Source organism: Myxocyprinus asiaticus, chromosome 13, assembly GCF_019703515.2.
Source record: "Myxocyprinus asiaticus isolate MX2 ecotype Aquarium Trade chromosome 13, UBuf_Myxa_2, whole genome shotgun sequence".
NCBI lineage: Eukaryota > Metazoa > Chordata > Actinopteri > Cypriniformes > Catostomidae > Myxocyprinus > Myxocyprinus asiaticus.
This window is the reverse complement of record NC_059356.1, coordinates 3,692,393-3,710,764: the sequence shown is the minus strand read 5'-3', so window position 1 is coordinate 3,710,764 and position 18,372 is coordinate 3,692,393. Positions and strand designations below refer to the sequence as shown.

General features: G+C 38.1%; 1 protein-coding gene across 1 annotated transcript; it reads right to left on the bottom strand.

Moving 5' to 3' along the window:
* Positions 1-4,785: 4,785 nt before the first annotated feature.
* On the bottom strand, positions 4,786-17,835 carry LOC127450420 (peroxynitrite isomerase THAP4-like). Its single transcript, XM_051714531.1, has 2 exons — positions 17,273-17,835; positions 4,786-5,960 (listed from the first exon to the last, which is right to left on the bottom strand). The coding sequence occupies exons 1-2, from the start codon at positions 17,469-17,471 to the stop codon at positions 5,623-5,625; spliced, it is 537 nt and encodes a 178-aa protein (XP_051570491.1). The 5' UTR covers positions 17,472-17,835; the 3' UTR covers positions 4,786-5,622.
* Between the last annotated feature and the right edge of the window lie 537 nt (positions 17,836-18,372).

Sequence of the window (18,372 nt, the reverse complement as noted above, 5' to 3'; positions counted from 1 at the left end):
GAGGTTCCAAGCGAGCCGAGCTGATACTAAATGTGACATCAAAACCCTGCAGATCACTGATTGGTCAGAGAGAATCGTCACTACCAGCGTCAATGGATTTGCGACACGGGACATCAACCCGCTAGTTTTAAAGTTAGCAACAGTGATGGCAGTATCGTTTGTTCACGTGACTTTCGAATTGTGAAAAGAAATGGCTGTGCGCTAAACCAAGCCGTGGTCAAAAAACGAGGTGCAGATGTTCCTCTCGTTAGTAGCCAAGGAGAGGATCCAACGAGAGCTGGATGGAGTGACGCAAAACGAAAAAGTCTTTCAGGAAGTGTCTCAGCTGTTGGCCGCACACGGCTGCCAACAGTATAGGGAAAAGTGTAAAAATGAATAAATAAATAAATAAAAATAAAAAAACCTGACCACAGAACCATCAAGGACCACAACAGCCAGAGTGGTTCAAACAGAAGAAAGTGGAAGTGGTTCGACTAAATGGACGCTATCTATGGCAATAGACCGGTGAGCAATGGGAGGGAGAGAGCCCTGGGCTCGGCATTGTTGGAGTCCATGATGGAGGATGGTACATTTTAATACGTTAACTCTATTCTGCTTGAAAGCTCAGAAAAGCAAGCTCAGAAAAGTAAAGCGAGCAGAGTCGAGTCGAACCGTAACATGCAGTGGAAAAGGGAATAAACGGTACAGCCTTGGACTGGCATCTTACATTTCAGATAGAACTGTGAGTGTTAGGATTGGGAACTCTTCCTCTCCCTCTGTACCTTTCACATGTGGGGCTCCACAAGGTTCTATTCTGGGACCAATTTTATTCTCAATATACATGCTTCCATTGGGCTCTATTTTCAAGAAGCATAATATCTCCTATCATAACTGAGTGTCATCGGCATAACAATATGACCCTCTCAGTCCTAATGGTGATTTCTTCTATCATTGCTTGCCTGGAGGAAATTAAACGCTGGATGGCAAGAAATTTCCTTCAACTCAATGAGAGCAAGACAGAAATAGTTGTTTTCGGACCCCCAAATGCCATCTCTGATGTTACAAGCAACTTGGCATCTTTGTCATCAGCTGTTCACTCCACTGTCCAAAATTTAGGAGTGATTTTTGATTCTGCACTGAACTTTGAAAAACAAATAAGTGCTGTGGTGAAAAACAGCTTTTATCAACTATGATTACTAAACTAAAACATATGCTTTCTCTTAAAGATTTAGAGACCGTTATTCATGCATTTATCTCATCTCGGCTTGTCTACTGCAATGCCCTTTACTCTGGAATAAATCATATGACTTTACGTTTCCTGCAATTAGTCCAAAATGCAACCGCCAGGTTACTGACTGGCACTAGGAAGAGGGAAAGTATTTCTCCTGTTCTGGCTTCTCTGCATTGGTTACCTGTTAAATACAGGATTGATTTTAATATTTTGCTATTTGTTTTTAAAGCCTTAAATGGCTTGGCCCCACCCTATTTATCAGAACACTTTGTCCATCAGCATTCCTCCAGGACTCTCAGATCTATGGACCAACTCCTACAGATCCCACACTCCTGCTTGAAGTCGAAAGGAGATTGTGTGTTCTCTGTAACTGGGACTAAACTGTGGAATAGCCTGCCTTTGTACATTAGATCAGCTTGCTTGTTTTGATTATTGGGGGGTTACCTCACCCCCATCCTCCCCGGAATCTACACCCATGCTAGTCAGTAATCAGTTTAATTTTTTAAAGGGGCTATAAACCGCTATTATATGTAGTACTACGGTGCCACGTGTTCCTTTCTTTTTTATCAAGGTCCCTGATCATTTCAGTCTGATCAGAACATTCAGAGCAGATTGTAAAGCAGATTTGTAAAAAGCAGATTGTAAAGCTGTTTTCAATGGATTGGGCATGAAAAATTAAATTATGACACAAAACCGACTTGACTGACATTTTAAGTAGACCTCAGGGGGAAAGTATGACAAATGATCATATGACCCTTTTCAAATAATACTATCAACAATGACCATACAAAAACTATCCTAAATAAAAGTTTAAAGGTGACTTTCTTCAGCTGTCTCAGTTTGTGTAGTGACGTCATTGATCCTATTATATTTTGCATAAAGAAAAATCAAATAAAGCCTAATTTTAGGACTATTATGATTTTTTGTGCATTATGACTTGATTATCATGACAATTAAGTTCATTTCCCCCAAAATGACCATTAGATAAATTAAAATCAGCATAAAGTTGAGTTTGACAGCCCTAAACCAAAGTCCCTTTCAACACAAGTCAGTTCACTTGGCGGCCATCTTTGGAATGCTTCTGCTCAGCTATTTTTTACGTAAACAAGCGGCATACAAGTGCAGCTCCTATCTGTTTGAATAGGAAAAGACCAAAATCTAAAAAACGGTTGGTCAAGATTACGATCAAAGAACATATTTCAAATCAGCAGTAAAATCTGCTGGTATCATAAATTGTGCTCCTTTATCTCAGATTACGCTAAAAAATGATATTTTCCCATCTTGTAAAGCTAATGCGCATTCTTGAGTTGATTGACAGGCGATGTCTGTATCTAAAAGCTGATTGTGTTTTTTACCTGTAAGGCGGGACTTCCTTTCTATATCCATTGAGCGCTCAGAGCTCCTTAGTTGAGCGATCCAAATTCTCCCATTCATTGTAATAGAAGTGGTCCATCTCTGCTAAATAATCTCTGATACAGCACTTTACAAATATGAGATGAACGCTTTACCATCACCCCAAGCTGTTTGAATATGGACAATGTTTGAGATACAAGTGTTGAACGGAGGCTGGCTAACACGCTAAAGCTAGCGGCAACACATCACATGCGCTTGAAACATCACTTCCTTCAGCTGTTAAACAGTGAACGCTTCTATTTAGTAAGTGTTCCATTTGGGACGATACGACACTTTGAATTTCAAACACTGCATGTCTGTGTGCATAATATATTTTGTATGTGTATAGTGTGTTGTTTAGGACACATTCTGACTAGCACGCTGTTCAAGCCCACCTGTTCCTTCGTTTCATTGTCAGAACACATGTAAGATAGAGTTGCACGATTCTGGATGAATGTTTTTGTTGTTGCTTGGAATAGAGTTCACAATTCTCTCAAGATTCTGAAGAAAAAAAAAATTATTTCAGTGATTTACAAAACCAGAACTTTAGGCTACTAAACATCCATTAACATCTTACCCAATGTTCTCCTCCAAACAATGTGCAAATTGAAGGATACAAAAAAAAAAAAAAAATGAACAACGTTAATGCAAAAGGACAATTTAAAGTAACTTATTTAAATGATAACAAACCAAACACTTTGTTGTAATCCCATTACAGTTACTTTTCTTAAATTATTACTTCAATTACTTGAAAAATTTCAATTCAAATATGGTTACATTTTCTGGTAAATTTGTTGTTCAACATATCAACAATATTTGATCAAAATCAATATTTTAGTCTAAATGATTGCGGTCCCTTTCTCAGTGGGTTGCGCTGTGTTTGGTTGACACGCATGTGAGCTCACTTGCTCCGTAAAATAGACCTATTCAACCAACCCAGTCTCATGAAAATTCATACATATTTTACGAGTTGGCTATATTGTATGATTTCGTACGAGTTCATTCGTAGAATTTGTGCGATTTCATCACGTGCAAATGCTCAGATATCTAATGCAGAATTAAGCATGAGTTTCGCGCATGAGGCGTTAAGTACGTTGTAGGGCTTTACTGGTTGTTTAGATCAGTGTTACTATACCGGAGAGCAGCAAAAAGCTAAAGACCGTATTCGGTGAACTAAGTCGCTGGAAGTAACTCTGGAAGCATTTCAGAATTATTTGAACTCCTGATGATGTCATGGTTTGAGGTGCGTTCTGTTGTGTGCCTCATCCAATAGGAGTTGAGAGATCGATCCTTTAGTGAGCAAGGCTTCATGGATTTGTAGTCTGTTTTGGACTCCCTTTGTTTGATTTTGGCGTGATTTTTATCAGTATAATTTACGACATGGAATGTGTGGGGGCTGAGTTAGGTTTTTACGACTGTTAGGCCTGCCTTTGTCTTCTATCTGAATACATGAGGCCCAACAACGTGCTTATTAATACTATGCCCTTACCCAAACCCCTTATCTAAACTTAACCCTTGAATTTTTTCAAATCCTTAATGTTGCTGTGCATCCACAATAATGACTTTCATATTTATTAATGAAAAAAAAAGTGATGCAATTAAAAAAAATTATGTTGATGGATTTCAATTATTCGCTCAACTACAAATCACATTTGGCCAAATTCCAATTGTAAGTCCAACATGCTCTTTGTTGGAGAGTGTGGTTTCAACATAACACAGTCATCGTACTGCTTCACACTAGGTAAGGATATAGCTGCACTCAGATCTCCTCCTATTCTCATCTTGCTCAAAAATGCATAAAATAACACTTAATTTCAACATTTGTTCACCCCATCCTGTCCCATGCAAAGCATGCTGGGAAATGGAAATCCCCTGCCCAGTTTCATCAATGCTTCAAAAAGTATTCATGTTGTCCCAACTCAAATTAAGTAAACTTACATTTTTACAAATTTAATAGGACGCAATGAAATCAAGTTGACAAAATTGTGTTGCTTTAGTTCATTTTAAGTAAACTGACAACCTGCAAAAAAAAAAAAAAAAAAAAAAAAAAAAAATGTAAAAAACAAATTATATATATATATATATATATATATATATATATATATATATACACACACACACACACACACACACACACACACACATATATATATACATATATATGTGTGTGTGTGTTAGACCAAGTCTTAACACTTATGAAACTTTATGCATGACACTTATTGAGTCTAGGAATAAGAGCAAAATAACTTCATACTTAGACTTTTGACACACTTAAGACGAAAATGTTACTCTTAGCAGCTTTATACACATGGCCCCTGATTGCAGAGACCATGTGTTTGTGTAAAAGTACATCTAAGACAACTATCATGCAGTGCTCTGTCTGTCATGAGGTGTTTCATCTGAATGGCATCCAGTTTTGTTTAGTGTCTTCACAATGATCCAAATAATGTGAAATCACACCCAAGGCAATTTGAATAATGTGAAAGGTTACGTTTAATCTATTGCAAGACAGCAAATGTTCATATTTAACAATCGAATGTTTAATAATTATTCCTAGATAATTAGAATCAAATAATAAATTGTTAACTAGAAAACAAAAATATTATAAAGAGAAGCCTATGATATGTAAGGCAACTAAATTAGAATCATATGCATTTTTAAAGGAAAACCAAGAGAAAAATAATAATAAAGAGAAGCCTAGGATGAGAAGGGAACATTGTTCATGTGCTAAATCTGCCACCATTGTGAATACTGTATACAATCAATCAATCGACAATGAAATTGTTTGTAACAGTTTGTTTGTCTCTTATATATTTTCCTAATGAACTAAACGACTCATCCAAAGTCGATAATGCATAACACACAAGTAATATTTGATCAACAGTTGCCATTGTGTCTTTGGGACTTCGCTTCAAGTTGATGAAGTTTTTGTCGTAAAATGTGGTCATTTTGAATTCGACATGAATCCTCATCCTTCGGCGAATTATCTGATTATCCTTTAAATCCACATCAGATTTCAGCTACTTAATTACAACGTCAATTTCAAAGTACTTTGCTGGCACGATTCTCTCACAGGTGCGCATTTCCACCTTTGACACTTGGCTTCTCGCTTGCTCTTTTAAACTTGTGTTAGGTTTCTGCAGGTCTTCATTACCCCTCATAGAGAGACATTCATCAGTGTAGGGCTTATTTTCTTCTTTAACTTTGACCATCTCTTTTGCTTCTTCCTTTGAAGAATGAACTGCTGATGTTCTTCTCAGAGCCCTCTGATATCTTGCCATTTTTCTGGAGGGGTCAGGTTTGTGAGGAAACTTTGATGGAGCGTAGTCTGGACTGAGAAGGTCATCTGATGGCTTGCCTAAAGATAGAAGTAGCAAATGTAGCATGCTGAAGCTGTAAGCTGCATCTACACATCAATGCTAGCTACCAGTCGGGCCACTTCATATTATGGTAAACACTAGGGATGTCCCGATGGCAATACTCTGCTCATGTCCTCCTCATACACATAAAAAGGCTCCAATAACAAAAACCGATACCGCCTGATGTACGAATGTCTTTACGTAATTATGATTATTAAACCGCAAAGGCTGCAAGTTAATTAAATAAATATATCATCTGCATGTGCAATACATATAGACTACATACAGTTGTGCTCAAAAGTTTGCATACCCTTGGAGAATTGGTAATATATGTACCATTTTTAAAGAAAACATGAGTGAGCAGGCAAAACACATTTCTTTTATTTCTTATGGGATTCATATTCAACTGTAGGTTATAACAGAATGGCACAATCATAAAACAAAACATGGCAACAAAGAAAAAAATGAAATGACCCCTGTTCAAAAGTCTGCATACCCTTAGTTCTTAATACTGTGTATTGCCCCCTTTAGCATCAATGACAGCATGCAGTCTTTTGTAACAGTTGTCTATGAGGCCCCAAATTCTTGCAGGTGGTATAGCTGCCCATTCGCCTTGGCAAAATGCCTCCAGGTCATGCAAAGTCTTTGGTCGTCTTGCATGAACCGCACGTCTGAGATCTCCCCAGAGTGGCTCGATGATATTAAGGTCAGGAGACTGTGATGTCCATTCCAGAACCTTCACCTTTTTCTGCTGTAACCACTGGAGGGCCAACTTGGCCTTGTGCTTAGAGTCAATGTCATGCTGGAAAGTCCAAGAGCGTCCCATGCGCAGCTTTTGTGCAGAAGAATGCAAATTGTCTGCCAGTATTTTCTGATAACATGCTGCATTCATCTTGCCATCAATTTTCTCAAGATTCCCTGTGCCTTTAGAGCTCACACACCCCCAAAACATCAGTGAGCCACCACCATGGTTCACAGTGGGGATGGTATTCTTTTCACTATAGGCCTTGTTGACCCCTCTCCAAACATAGCGCTTATGGTTGTGACCATAAAGCTCCATTTTGGTCTCGTCACTCCAAATTACAGTGTGCCAGAAGCTGTGAGGCGTGTCAAAGTGTTGTCGGGCATATTGTAACCGGGCTTTTTTGTGGCTTTGGCACAGTAAAGGCTTCTTTCTGGCAACTCGACCATGCAGCTCATTTTTGTTCAAGTATCGTCGTATTGTGCTCCTTGAAACAACCACACTGTCTTTTTCCAGAGCAGCCTGTATTTCTGCTGAGGTTACCTGTGGGTTTTTCTTTGTATCCCGAAGAATTCTTCTGGCGGTTGTGGCTGAAATCTTTCTTGGTCTACCTGACCTTGGCTTGGTATCAAAAGATCCCTGAATTTTCCACTTCTTAATAAGTGATTGAACAGTAATGACTGGCATTTTCAAGGCTTTGGATATCTTTTTATATCCTTTTCCATCTTTATAAAGTTCCATTACCTTGTTACGCAGGTCTTTTGACAGTTCTTTTCTGCTCCCCATGGCTCAGTATCTAGCCTGCTCAGTGCATCCATGTGAGAGCTAACAAACTCATTGACTATTTATACACAGACACTAATTGCAATTTAAAAAGCCACAGGTGTGGGAAATTAACCTTTAATTGCCATTTAAACCTGTGTGTGTCACCTTGTGTGTCTGTAACAAGGCCAAACATTCAAGGGAATGTAAACTTAATATCAGGGCCATTCTGTTATCATTATGATTTAAAAAGGAGCCAAACAACTATGTGATAATAAATGGCTTCATATGATCACTATCCTTAAATAAATTAGTTTTTTTTTTTTTTGCATGATCACTCATATTTTCAAAATCAATGCCAAAATTTCACAATTTCTGCCAGGGTATGCAAACTTTTGAGCACAACTGTATATAGTTAATTAAATTGCAGCCTTTTGCAGTTTAAAATCACATTGGGTCACGTAACCTGCTCTTCTGGAGGTGTGAAGCCGTCGTCACAAACCAGCTTCACTCAGTATCCCGTCAAAATAAAAGCTCCATTTAAATGGACAAAAATACAACAGAAATAGATCACTACTGTATAGTTATGTAATATTCAATGTAATAATAATAAAATAATAACTGTATTATATTCAAGCAATACCTCACATCTGGGATGCTCTGTTGTGTAGCACTTTATTGGACAAGAAATAACTTCAATGTTGTATTTTGAGGATCTATATAGAATAGAATTTCATAGCAAATAACAATGCAATGTTATGTTGAAAATGACTGGATTTAATAGGGCCATACATACATGCAGAGATGCTTCTGTTCATAAAAAAAGAATCTGTCCCTTATATTTGCAAAATAATCCTTATTGATGGACAGCCTTCACATCTTGGTTTTAATTTCAGTTGGAGTTGCTGAAACCAATAAATTCAGCAGGTCAGCTCTCTTGGTTTTCTTTATAATGATTATTTTTATTGACCTGTTTCATGTTACGTCACTGTATGACCACGCAGCCATGTTTATGACCAATATCCCTTATACCTTCAATGTGCTGCACTGAGATGCTACAAAAACCTTCTTCAGGAGTTAAAAGCAGCTCTTACATTCATGCAGACAGAATCATCACAGACTTTTTTTTTATTTTTTATTATTAATTTTTTTTATTGATTCCATTCAACAAATTAAACATAACAGAAAATGCAGAATCAAATTATATAAAATTATGGGTTATGGATGTCTCTTTAAGACCAAGCATATACAATCTAAAACGGGTCCAATAAAATCGATGTAAAATCTTGAATTGTATAAGGCTCAGCCTTGCGTCTCTAGATGCAGACTTGACATGTTTTAGAATCCTAGCCCACACTCCCTCCTCCAATACCAAGTTTAAATCTTTCTCCCATAATCTCTTGATAGAATTAACTCCGTCCCCCAGACTCTGAATTAGCAGGGAGTAATACACTGATGCCTCATGAACTTTTCCAAAAGCTGTAATCACCACTCCCAGAGTATTCGCTGCTTTGAGAATCCCAAAATGTTGAATCAAATCTTCAAAAGATCTCAACACTCTGCTCTCATATAGGTCACCGAGTGTAGTAACCCCCCTTACATTCCACTTTGACCAGCAGAAAGGGGACTTATTAATACATAATTTGGGGTTAAGCCATAAGCTCGAGGCAACATTTAAATAAATGTCCGAATTAAACACTCTGGACAGACTGATAACTGTAAATGCGAGATAACGGGTGTAATTTAACTTCTCCAGATAGTTTAATAGAAAGGCTTTGCAATGGCGAAAAAGGGGCAAGAACTTCCTGCTCAATACAAAACCAGGGAGGGGCTCTCTCAGGAGGAAGCGATCAATGAGCCAAATGTCTAAGACCAAATGCATAATAATAAAATAAAATCTTGAGTAGGCCTAGCCCACATTTGTCAATCAGCCTACGCGGATTACTGAAATGTATTCTGGGACATTTCCCATTCCAAATGAAGGACTTCGCTATGTTATCAAATTGCTTGAAATAAGAGAGGGGGACATCTACAGGGAGAGATTGTAGCAGGTTGTTTAATTTTGGAATACAATTCATTTTAATAACATTAACCTTCCCAATCATAGATAAATGTAATGAAGCCCACCTGCCCACATCGCTCGAAAACCTTTTTATTAAGGGGTCAAAATTAACTCTTAGCTAAATCACACAAATTTGCTGGGAATAAAATGCCCAAATATTTGATGCCCTGTTTGGGCCACTGGAAGGCGCCCGGCTGAAAAGCAGTTATCGGGCAGTACATTGTCAGTGCCAAAGCTTCAGATTTAGACCAATTGTCTCTGTATCCTGAGAACTTAGAAAAGGTATTAATAATTCTGTGGCGGCAAGGCATAGATCTAGTGGGGTCGGAGACGAATAATAAAATATCATCTGCGTAAAGCAAAAGCTTACACGCCATACCTCCCGCAATCACCCCTGGGAAATCATCCTTGTTTCTTATCGCGGCTGTTAATGGTTCCAGGGCAAGACAGAACAATAATGGGGAAAGAGGGCAACCCTGCCAGGTGCCCCTATCCAGAGTAAAATAATCTGAAATTAATCCTTTTGTTTGTACCGCCGCTACCGGGTGTCTATAAAGTAACTCAATCCATCAAATAAAAATATTCCCGAACCCGTACATTTCCAAAATCTTAAAAAGATAATCCCATTCTACCATATCAAACACCTTCAAAATGGGTTCAAATGTCTCCAAATATCTGTAAGACCAAGATTTTTACACATCCTGTGAAGTGTCAATGTTGCTCTAGGGGGCTTACACACGTTTGCTTCACTATGATCCAAGGACCGAGTCCATCAAAAGATTAAAGGCTCCTCCCAATATTATATCATATTATACCAACAATTCAGATGTTTTTTCACCGATTACAATTCTCCAAATCCTCTAGTTTTTCCAAAATACGTTCCTTTGCTAGCGGATTAGCAGATAATTCCCTCTCCGATGAATCCAGATAATCGATCTGTCTCTCGACGTCCCCAATTCTTGTAACCAACTCAGAGAATTTAGTTTCCATCGCAGTAATTGATTGACGTATTACAGCAAGATCCTCTAAGTCAGCAACAACTTTCGTCAGCATCACAGACATGTTGGACAATTTCTCCTGCAGCATCGTCCAAACCGAGTCCCTGGTCTGCGGGCCTATCTGAGGTATCCGCTTGAGCACGTAAGTGTCTTTTAATAACTCCAGAGCCCGAGGATTTTGAATTCTTTGCCGTGTTGACTTCAAAGAACAGATATGTAGCAGGGTGCATCGAAAATCACCGGTTTATGACAAAAATAATTAAAAACTAGCAAAATGCGCAGAGCTCACCGTTTAAACATCCACTCCTCATATGGTGTCACGTTTTTTAATACGGTGTCCAAATCAAAGCAGAAAACAACACAAAAACATGTGTAACTTCTGAATGTTTACTGTGAACCGGTGGGTGTGTGTACACTACGGAGATGAATCGTGGATAAAATATCTTTAAATGTCCACGAAAGTTCTATTTGCCAATATGTGTGCTGTCTTCAGACCTGTATAAACCTTTCCTGGGACTTCGCATGGATCAAAAGCATTTTTTTTTTAATGTTTTTCTTGATATTGTTTCTCTGGTGTTTTTACATTCACTGCCATTGTTTCCTCCCGCTGATGGTCACAAATATGACGGCTGCAAGGAAAAAGTGACGTCACTGAAACAGGTCAATATAGATTTTTTTTCTGTGCAATTTTATACTATATTGTAATTTTACAGTATTGTATTTGAAAACTGCAACATTACAAAAAGAATAAAATAAAACATATAAACATGGATCGGCATCCGTTTTGCTGAGTACTGAAAAAGGAAGTATCGGTACTCATACTCAAGTCTCCAAAAATGGTATCGGGACATCGCTAGTAAACACTTTAAAATTAGCAAATGCTTCAGGTAATGAACTAACTATGAACATTTACAGCATATTTTATTGTTGGTAAATGTTAATTTAGAAATGTACAATTGTCCATCTACGTTATTTGTTGGTATATTGGTAAATTTTTAGTCATTGCTCTGTGTCTCCCTGCTGTTACTCGCGTCGTAAGTGTTGTGATTTTTAGACGGTGCGTCACGATGAAAGTGGTTCGATGTTTTAAAATGTGTCTTTGACACCCACATTCACTATTGTGTTGCAAACTGTCTTGCTGTTTTGGGCACAAGTAAGCATCTTATGTGAGCAGAGAATTTGGGAAGTGTTGAGTGTGATGACTTCATGATTTTAACATTAAAACTGATCAAATATTATTTTCTTTTCATTGATCCCTGTGGCCCTGCACTGACTAACATCGACTTCTTCAACCTGTATAAATTTGTATTCTTGTTACCTTTTTAATCACTGTATATGTTGTGTTGTCATTTATGTTTTACTATATAAAATTACTAAATGTCATGACCCAGTTCCCTTATTCTTGTCATACTCCAATAAACAAAAAGGAAAAAATGATAAACTAAATGCATTTTCTTTATTAATAACAATAAATGTATGGGATAATTACAGCTAGTTACTGTACAATTTATATTTTTACAGTATTATACCTCAGCTACCAATTACAGTATTGAATAAATTGCTGTACACAGCAAACCTATTGTCAGGTTTTTACAGTAACGATGTGACTACAGTGTTGCCAGTATGTTACTGTAAAAAACAAAAAACACGGTAAGGTCTAACAGCGCACAGAAAAATGCTAGTTTCATAGTTTTTGCTTATTTAGATCACCTGCTCCCTTATTATTTCAACTTAAATCAAGGATACAGATGAAAGAAAATAACACAAGAGTGTTTCCTTTTATATGCTAACATGCAAGTTTTGCTCCTACGGAACGCCAGATGCGTTTTATTTCTCAACAACACTGATTCTGTGTTAATTATCTAGTATGTGTAATTTGCCAATACTTTGCTATCTGCATCAGTGTGAGCTCTTATGAGTGCATCTTCCTCTCAGGCTGCAGTTTAATATGATCTCATGTTACACAGGTCAGATTATTCCGCCATTTGATGAGTGAGCAGTGGCGGTTCTGGGTTACTTGGTGACCTAGACGAGATCGGATGTGGCATCCCCCTTTAACGACCTTATATATATATATATATATATATATATATATATATATATATATATATATATATATATATATAAAAATGGCACATTCTATTAACATTGACATTATACAGTATACAGTACATAACTTAAATTGCACAATTAAATTATAGAGTCAATAAATAAAGCATATGGCAGAATTCTTACAGATTGCTGCTACTCTGTGCTATTACCTAATCCCTAATTTAAAATTTAACCCTACCCTCCTAGTTTTCCTTGATGCAAAACATCAATGACTTCGTCATATCTGCCTGGCAATCACATGGTTGATCCTAAATAATGCAAGTCCACTAAGAAGATCCTGTGTCATGGTGTAGCCTACCTATAGGCCTACTGTTTATCATGGTTATCTTATGTTTGTTCATTGTGACGAGGGCATGGCCGGGCCGAGATAGAGCACGGCCGGCATTGAATCAGTGGGAGAGCGAGATAAGGGGCGGCCGGAGACACCAGTTGGAGAGAGATGCATGCGGCCGCGTTGCATGTGTGTCTGTTTTTATTTATTGTGTTTATTTATTATTTATTGTGTTTGTTTTAAGTTAAGTTTCTGATTAAACTTTACGTGACTGTTCAGCCAGTTCCCGCCTGCTCCTTGCCCGTCCTTGAACTGTTACAGTGGTGCCGAAACCCGGGAGGGAGGAGGGATGTGCTGTCATGGAGTCCTCGCCACTGCCATCCGCCTGGGGAGGGAGGGGTCGCTGCCGGCCGCCGAGAGCCGGAGGAACCACAGCCGTCTGCCGAGAAGGGGAGGAGCGGTTCCATTCGCCAGGGGCCAAAGGACTCGCTGCAGTCCGCCGGGGGAGGAGTGAGCTGGCGTCTGCCAGAGGGCAGAGGAGCGGTTGAGGACTGGGCGACAGCACGTCCGAGAATTGGCAAGCAAGTTCTCCTCTCTCTCTCCTCTCTCTCTCTGTCTCCGCTCACCCTTTCCCTCTCCCCACGCCTCCCCTCATCTCTCCCCCAGGTTCACAGTAGGCGGGGTGGACCAACGGCTGACAGAGCGGCCGGAAGGGCAGCGTCTCCCCCCCAGAGATGGAATTAGTTAGACCAGTGGTGCCCCAGCCTGAATCGGGCAGGGGAGGAGTGTGACGAGGAGGAGGGCGTGGCCGTGCCGTGACAGAGCACATATCAGCTGATCAGCGGGAGAGCGAGATAAAGGGCAGCCGGAGGCGCCGGTTTGAGAGCGAGATACATGTGGCCGCGCTGCATGTTTGTTTATGTTGATTTTAAGTAGAGTTTGATATTAAAAATGTCCCTGATACATTCATAATGTAAGAATACATTATAAACATCCATAATCCTAACCATATAGAGCCTTTAAGGCTGAGTAGCTATGATTTTGGAAGCTGTGCGGGGGCAGGGTGGCACAATTTGGGGCACCTATCTCCCATCGCAATCTTGCAAGCCAGGAGTGGTGCTCTCCCATCACGATTTTGCAAGCTCTGTGTGGGGGCGGCCTGGCAGGTAACCAGTTGTGCCAACCCAGGGAGCGTTGCTGCCCTAGGCGCCTGCCTATATCACCTATGCAAGGATCTGCTACTGTGAGTGAGTGCTCGATGATTACGAAAACGATAATTAATTTGATGATTATTATTTTATTTCAGTTAGTTTTTCAAGAACTTTTGTTAGTTTTAGTTTTTCATTTACTCAAGTGACAATATATATTTTATTTTAGTTTGCAAACGTTTTTTAATCAATAGTTTTTGTCTTAGTTTTAGTTTTTTTGAGGTCTACAAAAAACTGAAGTTTTGGAGCAACTTCCAAAATGGCCAGCGAGCAGTGGTTGCACGTTTCCAAATAACATTTGATGGACTCCTAATAAAAAGTAAAATAATACCAACAAATATGTGCATTTCCTCTGCCACAATACATTTTTCTTCTGCTTTTTTGTCTTATTTACACTGGGGGCAAAAAGTCTGGAATAATGTACAGATTTTGCTGTGTCGAAAGGAAATTGCCACTTTAATTCAACAAAGTGGCATTCAACTGATCATAAAGTACAGTCAGGACATTACTGATGTAAGAAACAGCACCATCACTATTTGAAAAAAGTCATTTTTGATCAAATCTAGACAGGCCCCATTTCCAGCAGCCATCACTCCAACACCTTATCCTTGAGTAATCATGCTAAATTGATCATTTGGTACTAGAAAATCACTTGCCATTATATCAAACACGGTTGAAAGCTATTTGGTTCATTAAATGAAGCTTAACATTGTGTTTGTGTTTGTTTTTGAGTTGCCACAGTATGCAATAGACTGGCATGTCTTAAGGTCAATATTAGGTCAAAAATGGCAAAAAAGAAACAGTTTTCTCTAGAAACTCATCAGTCAATCATTGTTTTGAGGAATGAAGAATATACAATGCTTGAAACTGCCAAAAAAACCGAAGATTTCATACAAAGGTGTACACTACAGTCTTCAAAGACAAAGGACAACTGGCTCTAACAAGGACAGAAAGAGATGTGGAAGGCCAGATGTACAACTAAACAAGAGGATAAGTACATCAGAGACTCTAGTTTGAGAAATAGAAGTCTCACATGTCCTCGGCTGACAGCTTCATTGAATTCTACCCGCTCAACACCAGTTTCATGTACAACAGTAAAGAGAAGACTCAGGGGTGCAGGCCTTATGGGAAGAATTGCAAAGAAAAAGCCACTTTTGAAACAGAAAAACAAAAATAAAAGTTTAGAGTGGGCAAAGAAACAGACATTGGACAACAGATAATTGGAAAAGAGTGTTATGGATCTTAACCTCATTGAGCTTTTATGGGATCAGCTAGACTGTAAGGTGTGTGAGAAATGCCCGACAAGACAGCCACATCTATGGCAAGTGCTACAGGAAGCGTGGGGTGAAATGTCATCTGAGTATCTGGACAAACTGACAACTAGAATGCCAAGGATCTGCAAAGCTGTCATTGCTGCACGTGGAGGATTTTTTGATGAGAACTCTTTGAAGTAGTTTAAGTAGTTGTAATAGTAGTTTTTCATGTTATTAATGTCCTGACTATACATTGTGATCAGTTGAATGCCACTTTGATTAATAAAAATACCAATTTCTTTCCATAAGAACAAAATCTGTACATTATTCCAAACTTTTAGACCCCAGTGTATGTTTCAAAATAAAACAGTAAGTGGGCTTATATGGTATGAAGGCTTAATAGGTTGACCATACATCCTCTTTTTTGGACCTGAAAAAAGTGTCTGGCCGGGATTTTAACACTGGCTAAAAATGTCCAGGATTTGACTTCGTCTTCATTTTGATGTGCTCTCTACAGTTAGGAATATCATTCATTCTGTATATTTGATATTTATCAGTTTTCACATGTTTATGTCTTTGTTATTATTTTGACTGAAAGAGCGCAAAACAGGCTAATATTTTTAAACTCTCTCTCGCGCAGCATCTATGCAGAATGTATGTGTGCGTGCGCAGAAACATCAATAACCCAAGTACAATTTTAGAAGTATGTTCTGCAACTCTGCAAATTATTAAATTAGAACTAAATGTTGACTATATTGAGACATCAAATATACTACATATCAGAGAGATTTATACTAATATGACGAATATAAACAGACTATGATGGAAATTGTACAACTCCGTCTGTCAAACATCTGTAGTGCAAACATACATACTTGAGTGTCAATGGCAAAAAAGACAGAAAATACAATGAACAAGAACACAGGTCAGACCATATGAGGGGTAAAAACAAGCCCTGAGTCTCTACAATCAAAATAATAATAACAATAGTTTTAAGATTTACACACTTCAATTTCAAGTAATCTTTAACAAACTGAAATTAAAAATAACTGTGTTTTTTTTCATTAATTAATTTTTGTTAACATTACACAATTCAAATTGGATGGTATTTTTTTATGAAATAGAAATGCATATCTCATAACAATAGGCTGAAATATTTTGTGTTTATTGTATTCACATGTTACCCATACAAAATATTACAAGTCAACTGACAAACACAAAACGAGAGTTTGTAATAAAAATATGATCTTCAGGGATGCGCAGCAGGAGAACCGAAAAGTGGTGTGTGTGTGTGTGTGTGTGTGTGTGTGTATATATATATATATATATATATATATATATATATATATATATATATATATACACACACACACACACACACACACACACACACACATAAGGATTTTAATGGAACCTGATCTTTTCTGATTTTGTTATTTTATTTTATGGCCATTATTAAATGTATTCATGTTACAATACATTAAATACATTTTTTTGAATTGGAAAACCACAATATGGTCACCCTAGGGTCACTTCCCTATTATTGTATGTTGGAATTAACATTAACCAAGATTAAGTGATGGAAACGTTTTATAGTTTTTACGTGCTTTGTAAACTAATGCAATTAACTAATGTTAATGAATACATCATTATTGTAAAGTATTAGTTTGTTGACGCATGGCATCTGTCAGATGACTAGATGTCTACATGTCACATCTAATGGAGCTGCTACTTTCCTAAATAAAGCCCACAGAGCATTAAGATAAGAAACAAAAATACAAAAGTAATTGACACTACACATCAATACCAAATCAACATGTTTTAACAATGACAGGACTCAAAGCTGACTCTTAACTGGACTTAACTGTCTTCTATCAAACTGGCAAAGTGTTCGATCTCTTACCAGAGATAAAATGTGTGCTACATATCCTCGAGTTGCTAGTCGGTGTCCAGCCGCGTCGCTTCACTGCTGCAATCCAGGCGTCCCGTTGTGCTTTGTCTTTCGGAAATCGAAACACTTTAATCTCCGAAAGTAGGTTAGTTCCAGGCCTTAAGGAGCACCCAACTACAGAACAACATGGTCCTAGTTTTAACGTTGACATTTTTCACGTTAACGTTACCGCAAACTGACTGTGAACGAAGCGACTCCAGCTGTTGTTTTGAACGTGCGCGATAAACCGGAAACGTTTGAGGAACAAATACGTCACTTCCTAAATCAATGAAAAGCGGCTGCGGACAAAGTGGCTTTCAAGGCAAGTCAGTCCACTCGGTGGCCATCTTTGGGACGCTCCCGGGCAACTATTTTCAATGTAAACAAGCGGCATACAAGTGCAGCTCTTATCTTCCTGAATAGGGAAAGACCAAAATCTCCAAAACGGTTGGTCAAGATTACGATTAAAGAACATATTTCAAATCAGCAGTAAAATATGTCAACACTTGCATCATAAATTGTGCTTCTTTACCTCCGATTATGCTAAATATAGCTATTTCCCCGGCTTGTCTAGCGAATAAGAATGTGCGTTCTCGAGTTGATTGACAGGCGATGTCTGTATCTAAAATCTGATTGGCTCTTTTACCTGTAAGGCGGGACTTTTATTTTTTTATTTTTTTGTCGCCGTTGACTTTCTCTCATTCGTTGAAAAATGGGGCATACTAGTCAAATAGCTAGATAAACTACCAACTACTTTACAGAAAAATGAGCTAAACTAATATAAATGCTTCCCTTTAGAGAAAGTAGATAGTTACACTACAAGCCACTCTTTATATAGTATTTAAGATACTGTCTGTGTGTACATATTTGTTTATTAAATTCCTGGGCTGTCACCACTAGAGGGCAATACACATACGTGAATGCGTCAGGTATTTATCAGTTGTTCAGATACAACAAACAGTTCTTACCACAAATATCATAGTCGTCATCACATCTACTACAGCTATAGTCAGATTTAATTTGATCTGATACATGTTATTTAAAAAGAAGTACAACAGAAATACAATACTGTA